The 24,346-nt window shown below is 36.3% G+C and overlaps 2 protein-coding genes across 4 annotated transcripts; both read right to left on the bottom strand.

Moving 5' to 3' along the window:
* Window positions 1-1,865: 1,865 nt before the first annotated feature.
* Window positions 1,866-5,092, bottom strand: LOC110907193 (protein FAR1-RELATED SEQUENCE 5-like). Its single transcript, XM_022152209.1, has 7 exons — window positions 4,954-5,092; window positions 4,509-4,591; window positions 3,953-4,402; window positions 3,831-3,907; window positions 3,508-3,748; window positions 2,740-3,132; window positions 1,866-2,651 (listed from the first exon to the last, which is right to left on the bottom strand). The coding sequence occupies exons 1-7, from the start codon at window positions 5,090-5,092 to the stop codon at window positions 1,866-1,868; spliced, it is 2,169 nt and encodes a 722-aa protein (XP_022007901.1).
* Window positions 5,093-6,614: 1,522 nt separating this feature from the next.
* On the bottom strand, window positions 6,615-13,509 carry LOC110909082. 3 transcript variants are annotated; one of them, XM_035982779.1, is made up of 17 exons: window positions 13,261-13,509; window positions 13,097-13,172; window positions 12,707-12,817; window positions 11,927-12,024; window positions 11,739-11,822; window positions 11,505-11,641; window positions 11,354-11,426; window positions 11,101-11,146; window positions 10,853-10,962; window positions 10,624-10,731; window positions 10,486-10,542; window positions 9,926-9,987; window positions 9,533-9,845; window positions 8,275-8,631; window positions 8,107-8,175; window positions 6,835-7,110; window positions 6,615-6,801 (listed from the first exon to the last, which is right to left on the bottom strand). In XM_035982779.1, exons 1-16 carry the CDS (start codon window positions 13,321-13,323, stop codon window positions 6,847-6,849), a joined length of 2,028 nt encoding a protein of 675 aa, XP_035838672.1. In that variant the 5' UTR covers window positions 13,324-13,509; the 3' UTR covers window positions 6,615-6,801; window positions 6,835-6,846. The 3 variants fall into 3 exon arrangements, with proteins under 3 accessions (XP_035838672.1, XP_022009779.1, XP_022009780.1); XM_022154087.2 differs by having other exon boundaries at window positions 6,615-7,110; XM_022154088.2 differs by having other exon boundaries at window positions 6,615-7,110; window positions 11,739-11,781; window positions 13,261-13,508.
* Between the last annotated feature and the right edge of the window lie 10,837 nt (window positions 13,510-24,346).

The raw sequence follows: 24,346 nt of genomic DNA, 5'->3' as shown, positions 1-24,346 counted from the left end.
TTTCTTAAAAACTATATTTTTAAAGAATGTGTATTTTCACAACTTCTAGTCATGATTTCCAAAAATATTTCTTTGTGGAATTTTCTTGTCACACAAGTGTTCATACACTTGTTTACTTACCAAAAATGATTTTAGTTCATACAAGATCCGGGTTTTAACGAAACTAGTATTTTTCACTTGGTTCTTCCGAAAACCCACTCGTAGACCTTTAGATCTAAAGGTTTATTACTTTATTTTTCAAGAAAACTTATAGTTATTCAAGTTCAAGTTCATGTGTGGATGGTTTCATCATCCTTCATATCTTTAACCTTTACATCTTGCTAGTTCATGTTCTTAAACATGATCTAGCAAGTCTAGGTGATGAGCCATCTTACTTCTACTAACAACAACATGTATTAATCATAACAACACAAGATCAACATGATTTCAACATCATTTAACACTACTTCATCTTTTTATCCATTTTTCATCTTTTACGTTCAAGATTAGTTTAGGTTCTTTAGAGTTTCTTAACATTTTATCATTCAATCAACTATTAACCACTAAAAACAAGAACAAGAACAAGATGAAGATTTGAAGCACTTACTACTAGCACAAGGCTAGGGGAGAAACAAAGCGTAAAAGTGGTGGATAAAAGAAAACAAGAGTGGTCCTTGAGCTTCCGAGTGCACCAAGCTTACTTGTATGATCTCTTGCACCTTTGTATGTATGTAGAATGGCTTGATCAAGACTTGATGGTGGTGATATGGTGGTGATAGGTGGCGGCCGTGAGTGGGGAAGGAGGAAGAGAGAAAGCTTGTTGGGTGTTTGATGAAATGAAATGGTTAGACCAAGGTGTTTATTTATAAACCAATCTACACTTTTAACCATCATGTAATGTGTCACTAATTACCCAACATATGCAATTAAAATAATCAAAAGAAAACAAGAGTGGGTCACCCCTTGGTGACCGTCAAATGGGGGGGGGGGGGTATGGGGTTGGGTTGTAATGTTAAGGTAACCATTTAGTTAGGATTTCTAATGTTTAGTTAGTATATTAGTGTGTGTTATATAATATAAGGTGTGTTAGGGTGTTCGGGGACCCTAACTAGCTCAGAAAAGTAAAAACAAGGTGTTTAGCAATATTTTTAAGTTCCGGGTAAAGTCCGGTTGTTCGGTTGGATGTTGATCCGTTAAAGTGCTAAATAAAGCTTTAAAGTGTCTTTTATATTATTTTTAGTGACACATTAAATTCCCAACATTTTGGAAAGTGTCTAGGACTATTTTACCAAGTTTTTGCACTTTACTAGCATTGTTAAATGCTGAATTTTTGTATTTAGTGCAGAATTCTGCACTTAAAGTATGTTTTAGGCACTTCCGGGCTCTATAACTATCACCTAGTGACGCGGTTTTATGCTCCTCACCTCTCTACACTCCCTACTAGTGTAGTATTCTATTCCTGGCTTACACTGGCCTCAAAACAATGTCTGTCTAGGTGCTGGAATTGTCAGCATGTCTTTATGGTTATCCGTTCACTGTGCTGACTGTGCTTTGTGCATCAAGTTTGTCACTATTGTTTGTGTGTAATGAATGGAGTGACAGTAATAAAGTGTGATGCATGAGTATGTATGTATCAGAAAACAGAAAGCAGTTCAATCATAATTGTAATCAAGCACAGTAATTAAGCACTAATTAAATATTAATTAATTGGTACGGATACCTGGATTTGTGAGGGTTGTCACAAAGATAGTCTTGTATATTTATGATTTTGGTCTAAAAATCATGCATGTTAACATGTAAGATCACAAATCACATAAAATAAAGTTGTTTATTTAAAAAGGCATGAAAAACCCCATGGTTAAATGTATGCAATTGTGATTCAAAAATTACTCGTCGTCGTCGTTTAGCTCTTCCCATTCAGAATCACTATCATCTGCTTTGTCAACCTCCTCATACTCCTCCTCTCCCTCACCAGTTTCTGCCTCCTCGTCCTCTTCGTCTACTAAACCAGGATCAGTCTCCAACTGAGTTACTCTTCTTTTCTTCCCCTTCTTATCGGCAGCACTAGCTTGACCCTTTAAAACTGAACAAGTTCGGATATCATGACCTTTGGTATTGCAAACACTGCATGTCCGACTTCTCTTGCCTTTTAGACTAATCATCTTTTCTTTTTTTGATTTAATCCGCTTATGAGAACCGCGACCTTTGTTTCTAATACCGGTTGGCACACGAACCGTAGGTGGAACATCAGTGTTCGGTTTCTTGTAACCGATTAACCTTGAATATCTATCAAACTTAGGGTCGATGGGCTTGGTTATGCGAAGTTCATCAACCATTTCTTTCATCTCCCTCATCCGATCCCTGACTATAACTAGATGATTAAAATCTCTCATCAAGTTACCAATAAGATACTCTCCGGTCTGCATTATCTCATACGCAACCTCTTTGGCCTTTTTATGCCCATCATTATCATCAACACTTAAATCAAATGTGTTATTTAGATCATTCGGTACCACATCTTTGGTCCATCTTCTCATAACGTACTTGTTGGGAATTTCTTTAACTTTGAACATCTTGAACACAAAGTATATATGTTTGCACAACAATCCATATTGTTCAAACCTGCGACAACTGCATGATGCAATTACATCCTCCCCCTTCTTGAAACAAACCTAAATAAAAAAACTGAAAACTAGAAATCAAGGAAAAAACGCATGTTGTTATGTAATAACGCATGTTATCTAGTATAGATAGTGTTACCTCTAATAAACCGTCACTGTGGGCTTTCCAATCCTTCATACTTATCTTCAAGAACGGTTCCTCGATTTTAGTCTCCATAGGAAGACACTCAGACAGTGTTCCATATAACTCTGCATGTTGATCAGCAAAGATGGACCTGGTGTAAATCTTCATAGCATCATCCTCTAACGTAGTTTCAGACCAGTTATCTGGGGTTGTATTTCTAGAAATATGGTCATTTTTTCGATGGTTGAATCTTTGCACGTCCATTGCACCATCAAAATGGTTAAAAAACTCAACAAGGGTAAGTTGAGAATTCGCCACCTGACAGAAAAAATGGTTTTCGCTCTCTGATCTGGAGGTGGTCCGCATGAGCCCAGACATAGGCTCATGACGATAGAAATCTGGAATCCACTAAGATCTCATGCCAAACATATCGTCAATCTATTTATTCTCAGTTAGACCGAATTCAATCATTATCAGTTTTCATTCTGTCTCAAACGTTTCTAGTGCAATCGAATCAGTCCATACAATGTCACACATACGTCTTTTGAAGTCTTCGTTGTTACACAACTCATGTCCCACCTATTCTAAACAAAGAATTGGAATGAACAAAAATCAGAAATCTTAATAATTATTCACGCTTTTAAAAAAACCAAAAAAAAAACTGAGTGTAGGAAATAATAACGCATGATAAACTTTTTGTACAAGTGCATATAAAAATCAGAAATCTTTATAGTTATTACGCCGGTTGTAATAGTAATAACGCAAGTTGTAGTTGTGTCTAACCTTATTGGCAACTTTCTTCATTATGTGCCTACTCTTATCGAACACGGCCTCGATAGCTTGTTTCATCGCCCCGTCCTGATCAGTGACGACCACCTTCGGCTGCTTACCAAATGAGTCCAAAAATGATTGTAACAGCCATTTGTATGATTCAATGCTTTCGGATGCTAGCAACCCGGCTCCAAGCGTCACATTCCGACAGTGGTTATCAATACCAGTAAAGGGTACAAAAACCATTTTATACCTTCAAAATGATGAAATAAATTGAATAAAAAAACAACAAAATTATACAAAAAAAATGTTAAAACATTAAAGTGAATACTAACTTGTTGGTTTTGAATGTAGCATCAAACGATATGACGTCTCCAAACTCAGCATAGTTACGTTTGCACAAACCATCAGCCTAGAACACGCCAGTTAATCGCTTGTTTTCATCGACTGAATGTACAAATGAATAATCAACCATAAACTGCTTTTTGTCGGTCAACCTATTTATAACCATATCTGCATCATACTCTCCTATATAGCTATGTATCCTAGCTCTAAAATTATTGCAGTCGTCTTTAGTTGCGCCAACATTTTCAAAACCTCCGTATCTTTGTCTCATTATATTGGACGCTTTCACTGGCCCAAGATTCAATGTACCAAGATCCCATATCATCTCTTCTTGTGTTTCGGACAGATGCCTATAGGCCGGTAATAAATGCATATCTTTGGGGCACACGAATGAATGATTATGCGCTTGAACAAACTTATCAACCTTATACAACACCCCATCCGTCGAACAAAGCTTAATTTGAGCTTTACACCCGGTTCGAATAGTCGGCCTGTTCCTACTTTTATATGGCTTAGACAACTTCGAATAAGGATCATCAAAAGCCATAGGTTTATGCCCCTCCTTTGAACACACAAAGTATTTAGTCTTGATAATACCACCACTATGGTGTTCACCTCCTTTTCGAGCAGAGAACCCTGACTTCTTGGCATATGTCTGATAAAAAAACATATGCTTGCTCTAGGGAAGTGAATTCCATTCCTATAACAGGAACACATGATGAAGCTACCTCAGGAATATACAATCTTTCATCTGCACATTTTGAAAATGACAAAAAAAAAAAAAAAAAACATGAGCACTAAACCAAAACACACAGTCACTCATCTAGGAAATAAAAAAAAATCACGCAAACAACAAAAATCACGCATGATAACTTCAAATAATAACACAGGTAGAAAAAAACAGCCAGAACTGTATACTTCATAATAATAACGCTTGTTTGATGGAATTACACAGGTCTCATACACTATATAGCATATAAACAGGTGTGATTTATGACACATTCGTTTCAAAAAACTAATTATCAAATAATGATGCACGATCAAATACAAAACATCAGATAACAATAATTTCGTTGATTTCTGGAAAATTAAAATGATTAATTGACAACTTACTGGTCTGGTCGTCTAATAGAACGTGGTCGTCTGATGTCCGATTCCTCAAATGCTCAGCAGCATCAGGAACGGCATGGAATTCAGCATCTTCAAATTCAATATCATCTGTGTTTTGTGCGTTACTGCTCTGTGGATCCATTTCAAACAAGAAGTGATAGTAACCCTAATCGCACACCTATAACCGCTAATTTGATACTTTGAAAAATGGACAATATTTGAAACTGATTCGAACCGTAATTACCGGGATGCAGGAGATAACGAACTCGCATAATTCTCTTGATGTTAGTAAATTACTGAATTACCATGTCTCAAGAATGAAAAATGTCTAATTTGCCCTTAATGAGAAATCTTAATCCGTGTCACGCGTTAAGATCTCCTTGTCGCGTACATGAAGTATGATTAGGGCTTTTGTACATTATATTTTCTCAATATAATTATACATAAAGTTTTTTATAAAAAAAATAACTAAATGATATATATTTTGTTATATATAATAATTAAATTAATAATAACTAGTAAAAGACTTTGAGCTCGATATTGAAAAATTATTAAAGAGTTGTGCTCGAGTTTTAGACAAAGAGTTCGAAATAATACTTGCTCGAACCTAGTCTTTCGTAAACTAAACAAGCTAACGTCAAATTAGTAAGAACTCGTTTACACCCTTCGACAAATTCACAATTATCTACAAATTCACAATTTGTATAAGTTTTACAATTCGGAAAAAAAAAAATACATCTTCTGTATGTCGATAATTGGGATCTTGATCTGCCTCGTATATTCTTGCTAAATATTTTAATTAAACTTACTAATAATAAAATATGGCATGGTTGTTCTTAAAATAAATTGACTGACAAATGACAGTACCTTAATTGAATATTATGTCAGAAGACTACCCCAGTGGGCTTCCTGTTCTGTCTTTGTAGTCTGTAAACCTTCACAGTTCACTGTGCATCACCAAGTTGTACTGTACAATTAAGTTTAAGTCTTAAAGATTTGCAACCTAACCTCACTTTAACGGTTGTTATGAGGTTTAAAATGTTAATAATATGTCTTTCTTTTTCTATATAGCGGATGATGTTATAACGTACAACCCATATATTGACATTCTATTAAGCGTTCTTATTAAGTATTTAGTTTTCACAAGTGTTTTTATTAACTATATCGACTAAATAGTCTTTGTAAAATAAGAGTTCAAAAAAGTTATTGGGTCACAAACATATATATCTAACTATATACGGTATTCTAATAGCATATTTGATCATGTATTGAACACATCTAATCTAATCATCACTACGTACAAATGTTTATGCCAGCTCTACTTAAAAACGGTCATGTGTTGAACAAACCAATTTTAAGTAGAGTAATCCGAAAAACCACATTATTACTTGTAGCTTTTCCTTAAACCATGATACATAATGTGGTTATGTAACCGCTTACCTCACTCTCTAGCAAGCACGATGCAAAAGTTAATTATGGTTTTCGAATTATAATTTGTACTTTATAATGCACCCACACATGTATGTGTGTGTGTATATATATCCAAGTAAGAGTCAAAAGAATTATAGAAGACTACGCTTAGTCAAATATTACATGATCTCCATGAAATAAAAAAAGGTAAAATCACGTGTGAGACATGATGATACAAAAACCATCTCAGATACTTTCCCCACTAAAAACAAGTCTTTGATGTAAAAAATGTCTACAAAAACAAAATCTTCCCAACTGGGAAAAATGGAAGACAAAGAAACAATACAAACATTTGCTAAATCACATGCTGTTAGCTCTACTTAATTTTTTAAAATAACACTATGAGCCTAAAAATGAACTGTTCTAATTTTATAAAATGATAACTCAAAGAAGTAACTAATGCCTATAACAGATTTGTGGTGTCATTTACTTGAAAAGAGAAGATAACGGCAACACTTGTTTCCATTTTTCCTTTCTGTTTACACTTTGTTCTTTAAATGTTGACTGATCTACTTCCACTTCTGCGACTACGTTGACTTTTTCGTTAGCGTTTTGAGCTTCTAATTGAGATGGAAGCTTTTCATTTCGGTTATGGTTTCCATTGTGCAAACAAGGTTCCGGTGTGGTCATAAGTTCCTGTGTAGGTGAATCAGACACGCGCATTTCTTCTGGTTTCCCTATTGAGTGATCCTGCAAGTTGTTGATGATAAGCATTAAGATCAAATTTGGGGAATCGAGAGGTTTTCCGCTCCATAAAAATGAAGAAATTTCCTCTTTTGACATGTTTTAGAGATTGAATAACCTACATTGCAAATTTGCTACATAATGACATTTATATATGTGTAAATTGGGAAATAGAGTTAAATGCCATTTTAGTCCCTGTGGTTTGGGCCATTTTGCCAGTTTAGTCCAAAGGTTTCATTTTTAACCTGTGGGTCCAAAAAGGTTTCACAGTTGCCATTTTAGTCCACTTGGTTAACTTCATCCATTTTTTCTGTTAACGAGAACGCCAATTCGGTCATTTTGTATGTAATTCTGTTAACTAAAAGGGCAATTCAGCCATATAAAATGACCGAATTGGCCTTCTCGTTAACAGAAAAAATGAATGAAGTTAACCCAGTGGACTAAAATGGCAACTGTGAAACCTTTTTGGACCCACAGGTTAAAAATGAAACCTTTGGACTAAACTGACAAAATGGCCCAAACCACAGGGACTAAAATGACATTTAACTCTTGGGAAATAACTGCATTTCCATTTTGAAAGTAAATGCCTTAATTTATAGACAAAACAACGAATCTAGATACCTAAGACAAGAAAACAATACAATCTAGTAAAAAAACCTAAATAAACCTAATCACTATTTAACAAAAAAAAAAACGACAGTTAAATAGTTGTCGCATTATGTGCAAAATTGAACATTGTAACTATTGCGAGATAAAGGTTAGTTTCCTGATCAATTCTTTGATTTAGGTCACGTTTAATCACTAATGGGTTAAACTTGTAAACGTTAAAATATTAGCTTTAAATGAAACGAGTCAAAAAGTCACCCATAGTTTAATATTAATGCATAAAACCTCCTAAACCATTTATTTCAAAAGATCAAATTAGTATCGGAAAGATATAATTTTGTAAACATAATTGACACATATAATAATTATTCATAAGTTTAAAATTTTGGTACTCACTGTAGCTGCAAAATCTTTGATCTCTTTATCTATGGCTGCATTTTTCTTCTTACTGTTACTTGTGGGACCCTGCAAATTTTTAACAATCTCTATCCCTCATTTAAGAAAAGAAAACATCCATTCGCTTCATAAAAAAATTAAAAAATAATCTAATACTTCAAATTGTACCTCTGTTTTTAGACCGGAAGTACCGAGTATCTCAATATCTTCAACTTTTTCCTCTGTATAAGCATTTTGCTTCTGACTGGTGCTTGATTTTGCATTCGCTTTTTGTAAACATGAATCAGATGGCGTAAAATGTACATTTTCAGGTGGCCCAAAGTGGTTATCTAAATTAACCGTACATCCCATAGTATTCATTATGATCTTTCCTAGGGCAAATCTAGTCTCTAAAGCATCGCCTTTTCCAAGCAACTGATGATTCATCTCAAACGAACTTCTTCCTTTATCGTAAGTTTCTACCTTATGTGCAAGAACGTGAAAGAGTTGTGCAGCACCGTGAGCAGAATTCTTGGATACGAAAACCTGAAAAGGAAATTTTATAAAGAGATCGTCGTTTACTTGCATTGGCAGTAATCATGAGTGAAATAAACAAATAAAAGAGGAACAAGAACTATGCTAGCAAAAATACAAACAAGTTGAAATAATCAATATATTACAATCAGTGAACGTTCGCTACAGTACAACAATAATATTATATTGCTACAATATACAAAATTGACCTTGGTTTTTGTCTGTTAGTTTTTTTTTCTTTTCTTTTTTTGTTTTTGTATTTTTGATTACCTCGACCTCTCAACTTTCAGCATTGGCACTTACACCCTCTTAGTTTTCTAAAAAGTGTGTAAATTGTCATTTTAATCCCCCTCAAATTTTACGTGTTTATCTTTATGTACGTTGATCGAATATAATATATTTTCGTTCTTATTTTTATGTACGTTTTCGGTTGGTCAACATTTTAACATAGATTTTGTTTGGAAACGAGTCGGGTCAAAAAATACGTTTTCACTAGGCGGTATAAATTCGAGTTATTGTATGTTTCACTGCCGCACAACGCGCGTGACCATTCTTTAACTTAAAAAAACACGATCTTCTTACGTGCTTATTTTTAAGTACATTTCGGTATAAATTCAAGTTGGTTTACGTTTCGACGTAAATTTTTATCGGTAATGAGCCAGGTCGAATATAATACATTTTCGTGCTTATGTTTATGCGCGCTTTCAATTGGTTTATGTTTTGACGTAAATTTTGTTGGGAAACAAGTTGGGTCATACGTACGACGGTATAAATTCGAGTTACTTTAAGTATCGACGCTGCCTTAACGTGCGGCGGGTCAAAATACTAGTTGTAGATATTTGAGAAATAACACATGTCACTTGAACTATGTGTAATAAATACCAACAAGTTGGAACCAATAAGATTCACTTACCAAACCACGGCAGGGAAAACCGGAGAATTTGGACATTGTTTTGTGCAGGGTATCTATATCCACCAAAACATCGATCGAATTTATCACCCGCCTTGCTAACATCGTTACTTTTTTAGCAACCTCGTCATCAGAAATGAACTCATACGGATCTGAAGTTTCAGGGTCAAAGCTGACGAGTGGTTGACAATATTTCCTTGCAAACCTGAGGCCATCTACCCAACTTTGATGATATAGAACACAACCAAAAGTCAATACGACAAACGGATGTTGGGGTCCGTTTAGTAGTGCCTGATGGAAAGCCAAAAGTCCAATCCTGCAGTAAACAACAAGCGCTTAACAGTCAAGTCAACTTTAAACTTTGACTAAAAATGATTAATGATTGAAAACGGTTACCATAAGCAACAGGTGGATGGCTGATCACAACTAACAAGCTCATCCATATGAGAGAACAATTTCTGAAAAAAAAAGTCATCTGTCAATTAAAAAAAGAGTAAAGTACATAGATGGTCCCTATGGTTAACTAAAATTTTGGATTTGGCCCCTAGCTTTCCAAAAGTACACGGATGGTCCTTGTGTTTTGCACTTTGTAACGCATTTAGTCCCCAACCAACAAATTTAAGGATTTCAGCCTTTCAGTAGGTCCAAGGATGGACTAAATGCGTTAAAAAGTGTAAACCACAGGGACCATTTGTGTACCTTTGGCAAAAGTTGGGGACTAAATGCGTTACAAAGTGCAAACCACAGGGACCATTTGTGTACTTTTGGCAAAAGTTGGGGACTAAATGAGTTACAAAGTGCAAACCACAGGGACCGTCCGTGTAATTTACTCTTAAAAAATCATGCCAACGAAGAAAAGAATATAATTCAATTCATGTAACTTATTTTATTCATAATGATAAGACACATAGAGGGAATGTTAATTCGAATATTGAGACAAAAGCTAGCAAGCATACCATCAACATCATGGTACGTTGCTTAGGTCCAGTAGTTTGTCTGGAAATGTACGCCGCCTACAATCAAACGTTAACATATTAGCTTATTGTAACTATATTCGTTTAGAACAATAATCCAGAAGCATTATTATAAGTTACCTGAATTGGTAGCAAAATCTTGAGAATGTGAAATCTATGAAGTAGACGGAGCGAAGATTCTGCAGCCCCGTATGAAAGCATATAATCCATCTCCATCATTATCCTAAACTGAATAAACAAGCTTATAGTTATATCACAACAGAAATAAGACCAGTAACAGATCCAAAAGAAGCATGAATAATAAAATACATTTGATCACAGTACTCCATAGGTAATTAAAAAACTGTACCGTGCTTAAACTCAAAATAGACGACACGTGTTTATGAATTGCGGATTCGATATCCTTTGAAAATGATAATCCAAGACGAGCGGCAATTCTCAGTCCCCGAAGAATTCTTGCTGAAAAGGATTACAGAAGAGCATATCGAAACTTAGAGTTATTTTATTAAGATGAAAACTCGAATTTGCCACCATAAACTCATAGAAAGCGTAAAGTTTCATGCTAAAAAGAATTAAAATGAAAAGTAATGAACTAACCACAGTCCTCTGTGAATGACACATGAGCAGGTACTAATGTTCGTAGCTGAAACCACATAACATAACAATTATATAACTACAATAGTAATCTAGGGTTTTAAACAAACTGATATAGAAAGTTTTATACATGTTTGACCCCTTAGAAATATAACATAGTTCAAATCGACCCAATATTATATTAACAAGTTGAAATTACCCCTTCCAATAACTAACAAAGTTTAAAATTAAAAAAATGCAGAAGAGTATGTCTAACCTTTAGCTCCAGTATGTCTTTCATTCCATTGTTGTAATCATATATCTTGTAGTTTAGAGGGTCAAAGAACAAGCTGTTTTCACAAATCCACCGCAACATAAAAAAAAGTCAAACTTGTCACAAACAAGTACACAAACCATACGCAAAATACCTGTTAACAGTGAAGTCACGATGCATAGAGTTTTTCCAGAGATTAAGGTCAAACTTGTCACAGCCTCTAGGCATTTGAGATACAAGAAATTTTTCTTTTTCTTCAGAATCTTTCGCCAACGTCTTAAAGCTGGAGACCTGGTATACAACATACAGAAAAGATTAATATATACGAGATAGTTAATGATATACTGCATTCAAAATAATCAGAAATTTAAAAGTGAATACAACGTACCTCGATAACCGATCCCTTTATATGCACTCTACATATAGGAAATCTGCGTCCAACAATTATACAACGATGAAACTGCTTTTTAATCTGAAAAAATAGCACTTGTACTTAAACCACCAACATCACATGCAATGAATCGAACAGCACAGAAATGAAGTAGATTTAACTTTTAAGTTTTAGAAAAGGAAAACCTGATTAAGATCAGCTGTAGTAATAACATCAAAATCTTTGGGCGGTCTGTTTAGAAGTAAATCCCTCACACAACCACCAACCAAATAGGCTTCGAATCCTGTAAATAAGCGTACCATTTATGTCCAAAATTCAAAATAGTTAATGTAGTGTGATGGAACAAGTATATTGGTATATTTTCCAAATAACTGTTGGGTAGGTAAGAGCATCAAATGATGGATCACTGTCAAATATTTCTAGCTCAGAAAAAAAAATATCTGAAAACTAGTAAAAGGACAAAGAAAGAACATATTGTGTGATAGAAAGTTAGAAACTATCCCGAAAAAAAACGAACTCCAAAATAATGAAATTGGTTAAAACTTAAAACTATTAAGACGATGGCATCAAACGGCAAGCTATGTGACATTCTATACAGGATAACTGCATGAAATGTAGGATATGGTTAAATAATTGTTTCCAAAGAAATCAGAGAATTTACGCAGATAAAAAATACGCAAGATTGAGAAAATAAAAACATAAAGAAAAAAAGATCACAGCAAGTATTGACCGGCTACACAGTGGCGGATCTAGAAAATCTTTGTAGCGGTAACGTTTTATGAAAAAGCGGTAACGAAATCGAAAAAACCTCAAAAAAAGATCAAATTTTTCCAAAATTTACACTACCGCCGAAGCGTCAAGCGGTAGCGGAGGCTACCCCTTCCCCTGAGGTAGGTCCGCCCCTGCGGCTACATATAGAAAATGGCAAAATGCTCAATATCTAAAAAGGTAGTTTAAAGAATCACCTCTGCTTCGGAGAATCTTTAGAAGAGTATAGGGAGAAGAAGGCACCATTACTCGGGTTATTCCCAGTGATCTGGAATCCATCTTTCGCCATTTAGAAATATCGATTTTACCTGTCGATTATCATCAATTACCATATAGCCATGAACTCACATTCAACAATAACATATCCAACAACACAATTACTAAATGTTTAGGATAAAATTATTTTTCTTTTACTAATTCACTTCCCAGAAAAATCTAAACTTGACTTAAAACATCCTTTCCAGTTTCCAACATGTATTTATCAACTTAACTGAATCAAAATTCAATAACAGCACAATGCTAGAATGCTTAAAAAAGTGAGTAAATAGGTATCAATTTCATTGCTACATAACAATAACCGAATATACCTGGTCCAGAAACCGAATCTTTATCGCTTGGAGGACGAGGTTTGTTTCCAACTTTAACCAATTTATGGTAAAATAGCTGCAATTGAAATTTACAAATACATTGCTCACCATGTGTTCGATGAAATGCTTAACTGAGAGAAGAAAATAAAAATAGGGGAAGGAACCTGTGATAGTCGAGGTTTGAAGCGAGCAAAGAAGGAATCGCGCTTAACGTGTATCGCCGCCATGAAAACGTCAATGAGCGGCCGGTTGCCACGGCGCCGCCATGAAATCGTTATTGTACTTTCATCGTACTTGTTTTTTCGGGAAACTCGACGTAGACGCTCCTTTTGTGTCAAATCTTTTCAAAGGGGATGGAATGGGATGCGAGTCAAGAGGACGTGGAATTGGAAGCCTATTGGCGATCTTTTCAAGAGTAGGTTAATCTATTTGGAAGGCAAAAAAATTGTCATAAAAAATGTATGGTGTAGCAGTGATATTAGGGGTGAGCAGAAAACCGAAAAAACCAAACTGTAACCGAAATAACCGAAAAATCCGGACCAAAAAAACCGAACCAAAACAAAAGCCAACGGTTCGGTTTTCGGGTTTTTAATAACCGAAAATTTCGGTTCGATTTTCGGATAATCATTTTCAATAACCGAAAATAACTGAACCGAACCGATAAGTTTTAATAGTATACCAAATCTATATATTTTTATGTTTAAGTTGTTTAAGTGTTTACTCATGCTACTAAGAATTATTAATTTTATTCTTGTTTGTTAAATATTTATAATAACAACATTACCATGTTTATTTATCATTAAAATTATCCATTGTTTACAAGAACTAACAAAGTTTAATATAAAAATTAAATGGTTTTCAAAGTATTATAAAAGAAAACGTCTTAACAAAAACTTTGGAGAAATATTAAAATAGATTAGAAGGTTAGGTTTATGTGAATAATATTAATTTAAAAGACTAAATATATTAACTTAAATGTAAACATTTAAGAAAGATTCTTAAACTTTGAATTATACTTTTAAGTTTTGAATCTTACATAATTTATTTCAAAAACCGAAAAACAAAAAAACCGAACCGAACCATTATTAAAACCGAAATAACCGAAACCGAAAAAACCGAAACCGAACGGTTTTTAAAAACCAAAAACCGAACCGAACCGTGCACACCCCTAAGCGATATACAACAGCAGATGGGCAAATAAGTTGGAACTGGGGTGGCGAGTCACCGATTTCCCAATCGGAGACTGCCGAACTGTGGGAGGAATGTATTAAACGGCTAGAAAATGTTCAGGTGAATAAAAGATCGGATACGTGGCTATGGAAACAGGAAGATAGTCGAGAAGAATTTAAGGTGGGTTGTCTACGTGCTGAATTGGACGGAATTAGCATGATCCCGGAAACACAAGTTCTTAGATGGCTTCATTGGATTGGATACCGAAGAAAATCAACTGTTTTCTATGGAGAGCGGTGTTGGATCGAATACCGACTAGAGACGCTTTAGCATTGAGGAACATACACATCCTCTCGGTTCTATGTGTACTTTGTAACACACACAATGAATCGGTGGATCACTTATTAATATCTTGTCAATATGCTCATCTAGTTTGGACAGCGATCTCGTTATGGGTCAAAATTCCCTTTCTGAGATACCTTCTAAGCGTGGTTGGATTATTGGAACATATTGAAACACACAGTGCATCACAAGAAAAAAAGAAGGCGGTTTATCTAGTCATTGCGGCGACATGTTGGACCTTATGGCGGATCAGGAATAATATGATTTTCAATTGTAAAACAACATAGGTTTCACGGGCTGTTGGCGACATCAAGGCACTTTCGTTCTTATGGGTTAAAGCAAGGGCTGGAAAAGTGGATCTAGATTGGAAAGATTGGGTTGAATTCAATTGTTTCAAATGAGGTTTTTGTATTGATTGTACTGTTTCATTTGTCTTGTTGTACCTATACTTGTATCACTGCCTTAGCATCTTGCTAAGGTTGTGGTTGTTTTATTTATCTTTATAAAATCACTTTCTTTTCAAAAAAAAAATGTCATACGAGGGAGAATCACACTTTTGAAGTCGGTGTTGTCATCATTACCGATATATTTCTTCTCATTATACAAAGCTCCGGTCCAAGTCTTGAATCAACTTGAAAGACTTCGGCGAGTATTCTTTTGGGGCGGGTCAGAAGAGGTTTCAAAAATGTCATGGATGGCGTGGGACAACGTGGTCGCTCCGATAAAGTATGGGGGTTTGGGTTTTGGTACACTACGGGATGTAAATCTAGCAATGCTTGCGAAGTGGTGGTGGAGGTTTAAAACGGAAAAAGAAGGTTTGTGGCGGAAAGTGGTGTGGGCCATTCATTACAACCCAAGATCGTGGAACCCAATCCCGAGTAAAGTTTCAGTTGCGGGACCTTGGAAGCATATATATGGCATATCATCGGTTCTTTCGAATTTGGGGATAGAACTAATGAACTATCTATAAACAGTAGGGGGCGGGTCTAATATAACATATTAGATTGATTCATGGGTGACATCGGAACCACTACAAGTCCTTTTTCCGTTACTGTTTTAACTGGAAAACGATCGGTAGTGTACGGTAGCTCAAAGAACTCGAGTGGGGTTGAACGGGTCAACGTGGGTCTGGGATTGGAGACGACAACTGTCTAGCGCCGACGAGCTGCTGGAGTTTTAGCAACTAAATATTCTTTTGCAGGGCGTGTCGGTTACTTCAGGGGATGACTGCTGGGTATGGAAATTGGATGAAGCGGGTCGGTTCAATGTGGCCAGTATTAAACATGCTATAATTGAGCTGAACCGTGCGCTACCTAAGTATGTGGTTGAATGGAATAATTGGATTCCTAAAAAAGTTGGGATGGTAGCATGGCGAGCCCAAAAAGAAAAACTTCCAACCAGGATGGCATTGTCAAGAAGGGGTATTTCGGTCCAAAATCTGGAATGTGTAATTTGTGGGGTGTATAACGAAACTAGTGAACACTTATTTGTTTCCTGCGAATTCGCTCAAATTGTTTGGCAGCTAGTGTTTCAATGGTGTAAGGCACAACCCTTCATGGTATTTAGTCTCAAGGCTATTCTTGAAGATCACAAACTGTACCATGGCTCAATGAAGAGGAAAAAGGTTTTTCATGCAGTTTGCTAGGTTACAATCTGGAGTCTTTGGAACTTGCGGAACGAACTAGTTTTTTCGGGGAGGAGAAAGACGGTAACAAACATACCCGAAGAAATTAAGGCGAAATGTTTCCTTTAGGTCACACCCCGATTTCCACGTGTATCACCGGTGGGCCCGGTGGGGGATTACCGTGATGTAGTTGGCAACAATATAGTCAAACCACACAATTATATGAATGCACAGCGGAAGCTTAAAGATAAATATAATTCAACCTTTTGAATGTAATATCAAGTGTATTACAGAAGTCGAATTGTATCCATAGGGGATCAAAATAATAATAAAGTATTGTTCAGTCAGATACAGCATCGAGTTTGCGAGACTATTCGTGATGCTTAGGAAGCTATTACCAGCCCATTTCGTATAGTACCTGCACTTAATCTTTTGGGGAAAAATACGTCAGTTTACACTGGTAAATACGTTCAACTGACACATTTGAAAATGTTTATTAAAATTGATTTGAATGCACAAGGCACAAATTCTTTTATAACTTGGGAAAATTATTAAAATCTTGTGAACGTATTACATGTCCTTTTATGCGTTCAGTAGCCCGGATCCTGTCCGGGTTAAAGATTAATAGACACACCACATTGCGTAAAACCGTAGTATAAAAACCAACGGCTACGTCTTTTAATAATAATGTCGACATAATATACCGGGTGTACGCCTACACCGGGATGTCGAGGTCGTGGCCATTTCGTAAAATGATGCCAAGGATATCCGGGACAACGGTCATTAACCCCCCAAAGGCTTTTAAGAAACAAAACTGTTTAAATGAGCCGATCATATTATTCAATTAACCACCTAAGCGATGGAAGATATGATGCTCAATCAAGCGGTAAATATTATACCGTATCCCAAGCCCGTATAGGGAAAATAAGTTAAAAGTATTTACCTTTGCAAGTATTATCCTTAATTTGATTAAATCACCGATAGCTTTTACTGGGGCTCCTATTCTGGAACGAAGGTTTTAATTAACCTATTAGAATCCTAACGAGTCTTTATATTGGCCGTAGCCTAGACCGGTTGGTTCCGATATGTGAATACGGTTTAATCGCGCGAAAAGGCGAAAACCGAGAATGGAGTGTGATTCTGACCCAACAAGTTCAGAGACTTGTTTTAGATGGGTTTAAGGTTCACACTCTGGATTTTGGGGTCCAAATAATATAATTTGACCCGTATCGGCTATTTTATGAAAACTAGTTTCATAAGCCGAACCGTGCGCGTAATAGGCGAAACGGTTAACCATGAGAGTCTTACGCTTATTTCCTAAGTCAATATGCCTTAAAGAGGTTGTGGTATCAGTAGGATACCTTCTGTGATGCCCGTAACGAGTTTTAGTTGATATATCGCCCCGTAGGGGTTTTTCAGTCATTTTAAAGACTTTTAAAGAGCTTTTCGAGTTCTACAGGAAATCTGAGTTTCCCGAACAGTTTATAAAGTCTAAAATATTTTATTTATTATTTAAAATCAGTAGCAACTGGAATCGGGTCGAAAGACCTTGTAGAACTCATGTTTTGGCCGAAAAGGGCATATTCGGGATTTACCGAACCGTAGCCATAACCGCAGGTTATGAGCAAGGTAAAATTTATTAAAAATCTTTAAAATTCTAAAAATATTATTTTACTACAGTGGGTAAAAGTTTTGGTGACGAAATCTTGGTTTAGATAGGCGTTATGCTAATTGCGCCGTTTATTACAAAAGTTTACTTTAATTGCGCTATTTAGCATAACTCTTATTCTAGACCCCGGATTGACGTGAAACTTTAAGGACATGCTTATAATTTAGTAAGCAAGGTCATGGTCCGTTCACGTGTCCGAAATACTCGTTTTATTTTAAAAAGGGCGTTACGGTCAACTTTTAGGCGATTAACGGAAATGCGTAAAAGACTCGGACAAACAATGAACCGGTCACAGAGGGTTATACCATCATGTAACCTGGTCCTAAGAGAGCCCTAAGGCATATCTATACCTCACTAAAACGGGACAGAACTGAAGTCAAAGCAAAAGTCAAACTTTTGCGACATTCGGCTCCGAACCGGGTCAATATAGCAAATGGTCGATTCAAACGAGCGCAAACAAGTTTATATACTTAATATCATGTTTTATGAGTGTCTAAACAAGTTCCATAGCATATATATTACAGATTATGCACAAATCGCAAAAATAGCTTTCTGTTGACTTTTTAAGCATTCGTTTGACTCGACATTTGAGCTAGTTAGAGTGGTGATCAGAGGGAACCCTTTTAGAGGTTTATTACCCACATAAATACCAACTCATAACTACTTTTGATCCGTCATAAGCCTGAGCCATTACGGACTTATTTTGAAGTCAAACCGTATTTACGACGGTTTGGTTTTTAGCTATTTACTAAGTATAAATCAAACTACAAAGGATCTAATGGACTTACAGAAGTTGAGACTTGCTTAGTGAACAAAGAGGAATGCTTGAGAGCTCTTAGAAGTGACCAGAGAAGTGTTTTGAGTTGTGATGAAAGTTATGAGCACAAGGTGCTTATTTATAGTCAAAGACAAGCCCTTAGATCATTACACAGCACTCTACAACTGAGCATGGATGGATGGCATGTGTCCTAGAGGGTTATGGGTCGAGTAGGGGGCGCCCATGACCCTGAGAAACCCATCCTTAGTTGTTTTGCCGTTTAAATCAGCCAACAGCCAACTTTCTGTCGCTGGGCATCGCTTACGGACCGTATGGCTTCGGCCTTGCGGTCCGTAAGCCATAGGCGGATCACCAGCAATCATTCCCCCTCCTTACGGTCCGTAAGGCATACCCTTTACGGTCCGTAAGGGGTTAAAAATAAATCGTTTTAAATCTTTTTGTAATGACTAGAAAATCTTGGTAATTAATTACCTGACCTTTCGGGTTTGAAGGGGTAACTTTGCGAATTGGCCCTCGGTTAATTACAGTTAAGGACCTCGCGTTATTTACCCGCATTGTTAAGCCTCCGGTTAATTTATTTATTATCCGGAAAACCTTAAATTATATTATTAACGCTTTTAACCCTTCTCATACGAGTCCGATCGTAACTTTCTCGTTTTATAACGGAACTTCGCGAAATTTATATTTTGCATTCTAGTGAGTGTATTACACTGTTACAAAGCCTTGGGAACGTTAAAGGGTCATTCAGAGGTATAATTAAACATGTTGACACAGTTAACCCCTGTGGTTTGTAATCTCTCACTTTCTTCCGCGTTTCGCTTCCGTACGATCCATGATTTATTCGTTTGAAGGTACAAGCATTATTTAGGGTTACTATACAGTATATTTACCCTTGTTGACATTTATAACCCTCGAATTTACATACTTTCAAGGTTTGTCAAAATTAGTCCTTTATTTAATATCAATGCCACGTGTAATCAATTGACACGTGTTAACACATCATTGGACACAAAAATTTGAGGTGTTACAGTTTGTTTCCTTTTGGCTATAAAATTCCTTTTATTGGCAGTTCAAAAAAAAAAAAAAGTTTCATCGAGTGGTCCAACCACAATATCCCCCCAACCCTTAGTTGGTTCGTTACTCATTTTATAATTTTATTAGAGATGGGCCGAAAATACCGGTACCGAATTGTACCATATCGATCAAATTTCGGTATTTATTTTTTACATTTTCCAAAATCGGTACTTTCAGTTCTGTACGGTATGGTATTTTACCCACTTTTTACCTTCGAAATCGTGTTGTACTGAGCACTTTCGGTAGCGGTGCTCATTTTTAGCAATTTTGAGATCGGTACTTTCGGTACTAGTACGTTTCAGGCACGGTACTTGGCTCATCCATACTTTTTAGTGACTATAGTTTTGTGTGTAGCGACCGTCATTCCTACTTTGCATAATCTATTTGGGTAGCCTGTTATGTGAAGCATGTATTTCGACGTCGCACCATGTCAGTCGTGTCACATCTCAATATAAATAATCTCATCCACTGGCATAACTTGCAAGCACATTTTCTTCCAATCAATGCTCATACCACAATTGTGCTTTATGTTAACCTATATTACACATTGGGATAATGATCTTGTCCACCAACATAAATCAAGAAACATGAATCACTACTTGTATCAATACTTCCACCACTATCGAGCAACTACCATTTGAAAATTGGATAACATCATGAGTACACCTTCTGACGACGAGGGTTATCTATTAGCTCCTTCGTCTGGACCTGTTACCTCCAATTGGATGATGGGCTTGGGCCCAACATAATATCTCCAGTCTTATAAGGGGAAGAATTAGTCAAAGACATCATCTTCCCGCCAGTGCTCGACGCCCCCAAGGTTATTGTTCCGACAGAGCATGTGTGATGTGATCTCCCACCTACATTAAATACCCCAAGAGGTGTCAATAGCGTTGGAGACTGAAGACTTTGATGGATGGCTTGTTCTTTGAGAGTGAAACATAAATTAATTAGAAGGATCTCCAAAGATCGTAAAAAGGGAACAACCCTCTATACAATATCCATACATTCTTATTGTCCAGTAAACCACCCAACGGTTCTTGAAAAAGAGAAAGGTCCACCTCGAATAAAGGGCCTCGTTCATATAATTGAAGGGGGAGATCAACAGAAGGTAAGTTATAAAAAAAACACCCCACTTGGAATTGACAAAATACTCTCGAAACACATTGAATTCTCACATTCAATTATGTGATCTCAACCACAACATTCTGACCAATTAATTACTCTCATTTATTATGATATTTGATCAAAGGCACGAGACTTATTCTCACATCAGAGCTTGGTCACAGATCCCCCTCCCCTGGGGTTATCCGTGGTGAGGCTAGCGGTGTTCTTTTTTATAGGTTATTTCCAGTGAGCAGCAAACATCGGTGGATCTCCAGTGAGGGGCATCGCTTCCATTATCTGTGACGCGACACCTTCCAAAGGGCCACACTCATTATAACACCATTCGTCATGATATCGTCTAGATAGAAAACATGCAATGTCCTTAGAGAACGGACCCAATCTCCGGATAGGTGTATACACCTTTGCATAATTGTGACTATCTCATTATTCTTCTTTAATCAAACGCATATGACAGTCTCCGCATTTGCATACATTTGACAATTTAATGATCATCCTTATTGGGCAATAAGTTTAATAGGATGGGTAAATAATGTGTTATACACTTGTATATAAAACTAGCCATTCAAAGAACTAATATGTCATCTTATCGTAAAGTGATTGTTTTTATTACAACTTACAAGACCAATATTGTCAATTATAAATCCAAGCCACTAGCTAACGAAGCAATTGTTCGCAAAGCCTTCTTTAAGATATTAGAATTTTAGGAACTAGATTATGATTTAAAGTTTGTAAACGGATTTGGAATTTGGACGAGTTAGAATATGGCAAGTGATTTGGTTTTTATGATGCATTTGATTGACAAACACATTAATAAACTAACTAGAATGTATGATTACCAACTACCGGTCATTGATGTCACCACCATCTATATGTACTGAAGGTTCAACAATTTGAAAGACTCAAACTACACACAATCACATTTATGTGTTGTTAGAGCCAAACAATACAATAAAAAGTGGACTCAACATGAAGCCATGCAATTAAAGATGTTACTCATCGACACCATGACGTCTTTTTCAATACTTAGGGAGAGGGTGTTTGGGATTAAGTTCTGAAATGGCTTATTAACTTATTTGAGCCACTAAATCATTTCAAAAAGCCCCAAATATTGGCTTTTGTAAATGGTTTATTGACTTATTAGTTTTTCAATTTTTCAAAAAACTAATAAGTCAATAAGTAATTTCAAACTCAATCTCAAACACGTCTTAAGTCAGTGCGCATGTCAATCATACAAGCTTCTATAGGATCATTGTAATGAGGTTAAACCTATGGAGTCATGGGTTGGGATGGAGCCACATACGTAGGGTTGAAATATCGTGTCAACTCAACCTGTTAAGATCCGAACATGATAAAACACGGACCCGAAACAGATAAACACGGACACGAAATCTTATCGTGTCAGATTTTCCAAACACGAACACGAACCTGATAATAATCAGGTTACGCGAAAAGACCTGATAATACACGGAAAATTACCAACGTATCATACAACCTGTTAAGACACGAACACGACCTGTTTCTACATGTTTGATATTTAGCCATTAATATGTCTTAACAAGTATTGTATAATGGTTTTAAATCTTAACAGGTCATATCGTGTCTGACATGACCTGTTAAAACATAGACACGAACACAAATTAGGTAAACACAAACACGACACGAAATTAAACGGGTCTTATCATGTCGACTTGTTATAGAAAACCTGTTAAACATGGAACCTATTAACTTCGTATAAGTTTATGTCGTGTTATCGTGTTTGTGTCAGAATTGACATCCATACACATACAAAACCCTTGATACCATTAATAATATGGGTTGATGGTCTATTGACACAAATTTTGGTGTTTTTCTTGTGGTGACGTTGATAATTTTTTTTTACTTATTTTTTTCTAAGTATTTCAATACCTGTGTCTTTTAGGATTTGAACTCACCATACCATGGATAGAGGGAAGATACATTATCATAACATCTTGCCCTTGGAGACATGAGGACGTGGATACGTCACATTGTTATTGATAAAAGTATTATTCGAATATATTTTGCAAGATTTACCACATACAGCAATCTTAGCCCAAATACGAGCTGACAAACATATTAAAATGGAGTGGTGTAAAGTATCCAATACTAACAGTCTAACACATACTCGTCTCCTATGTAGGGATGAATACATGATAATCAGATTAGTTTAAAGAAATTGCGATATATGAACGATATAGGATTAAGTGATATACCCGGCCTAATTACCTGAAAACATATACGTGTTTGCCAGATAATAAAACTGAAATTACTTTATTTTTTATATTATCTAGTATATTAATTTGGTAATCTAAATTTTACTTTATCTTTTTAATGTTCATATATTTGTGAAATTTATGTTAGTTTATAGAAAAAAATAAAATGTTCATAATTTTTTATGTTAGTTTATAGAAAAAATATAATGTTAAGATTTTTTTTTTTTTTTGCTTTTTAAAAACCCAAAAGCATACCTAATCCTAAGGCTGTGGGGAGTGGGACGTTTTATGGGGCGGGGGATGCCAAGCAACGCTGGCTAACCCACACCGTGCCAGAGTTGGTCACAGCGTTGCCCCGCTAGCGTGACTTTGATAATTTAAACGCCTGTCAACACAACGCGGTCAAACCGCGTAGTGGACACAAGCGTTCCAGCAATACCAACAACACGTTTGGAACGCTCGTCATAGTTTAAACGCCTGCCAACACAAGTGGCGTGAACTAAAATCGAAGTTGGATCGGTTTAAAATTTGTTTTGACCGTGTCCATGCGGGGGACCTGAGCCACGACGATCGAATGGAGATCGCAAAGATCGAGTGGATGCACGACGGGAATCCAGAATTTAAGTGGGTTCCTCACTTTAACATTTATCGAACTCTGTAAGTTTTTTTTTAGGAATTATTAACTACTTTTTTTTTTAAAACTTTTTAGGATTTAATAAGTAGTTTTTTTTAGGATGTTATGTAACTTTTTTTTTAATTAATATAAGTTTGTGTTTTATTTTATAAATCTCAAGTATATAAAAAAATATAATAAAGCCAACATAGACCACCAACGCCGCTTTCACACCCCACTTTTTTTTGAATAGTCTGGTAGAAACCACAATCGTCCGCCACATGTCGAACAAAACCCCAACCCAAACCACCCACAACCTACACTAACATAAGACTATGGGGTATGGGGCGGGGGTTGGGTACAAACGCCCACGTCACCACCCCGGGTAGGCTTGAGTTTGGGCGTGGCCCTTTGGGCGGGGGTTTCAGCCCGGGCGTTGGGCGAGGCTACCCACATGACATGGCGGAACCTTATTGACCAAGAGCATTAGCCCTTTGAAATTGTTTTTTTTCCACGCCACCCAACCCACACCCCACCATACCCCTTTGAAATTGACTGTTGATCTTAGGTGCCCCATAATCCACGTGTCGCACCATGCCCCCAACCCACGCCCCACCATAC

The sequence above is a fragment of the Helianthus annuus genome, chromosome 14 (genome assembly GCF_002127325.2).
Source record: "Helianthus annuus cultivar XRQ/B chromosome 14, HanXRQr2.0-SUNRISE, whole genome shotgun sequence".
Classification (NCBI taxonomy): Eukaryota; Viridiplantae; Streptophyta; class Magnoliopsida; order Asterales; family Asteraceae; genus Helianthus; species Helianthus annuus.
Note: the sequence above shows the minus strand (reverse complement) of the source record. Positions and strands in the feature narration are given on the sequence as shown.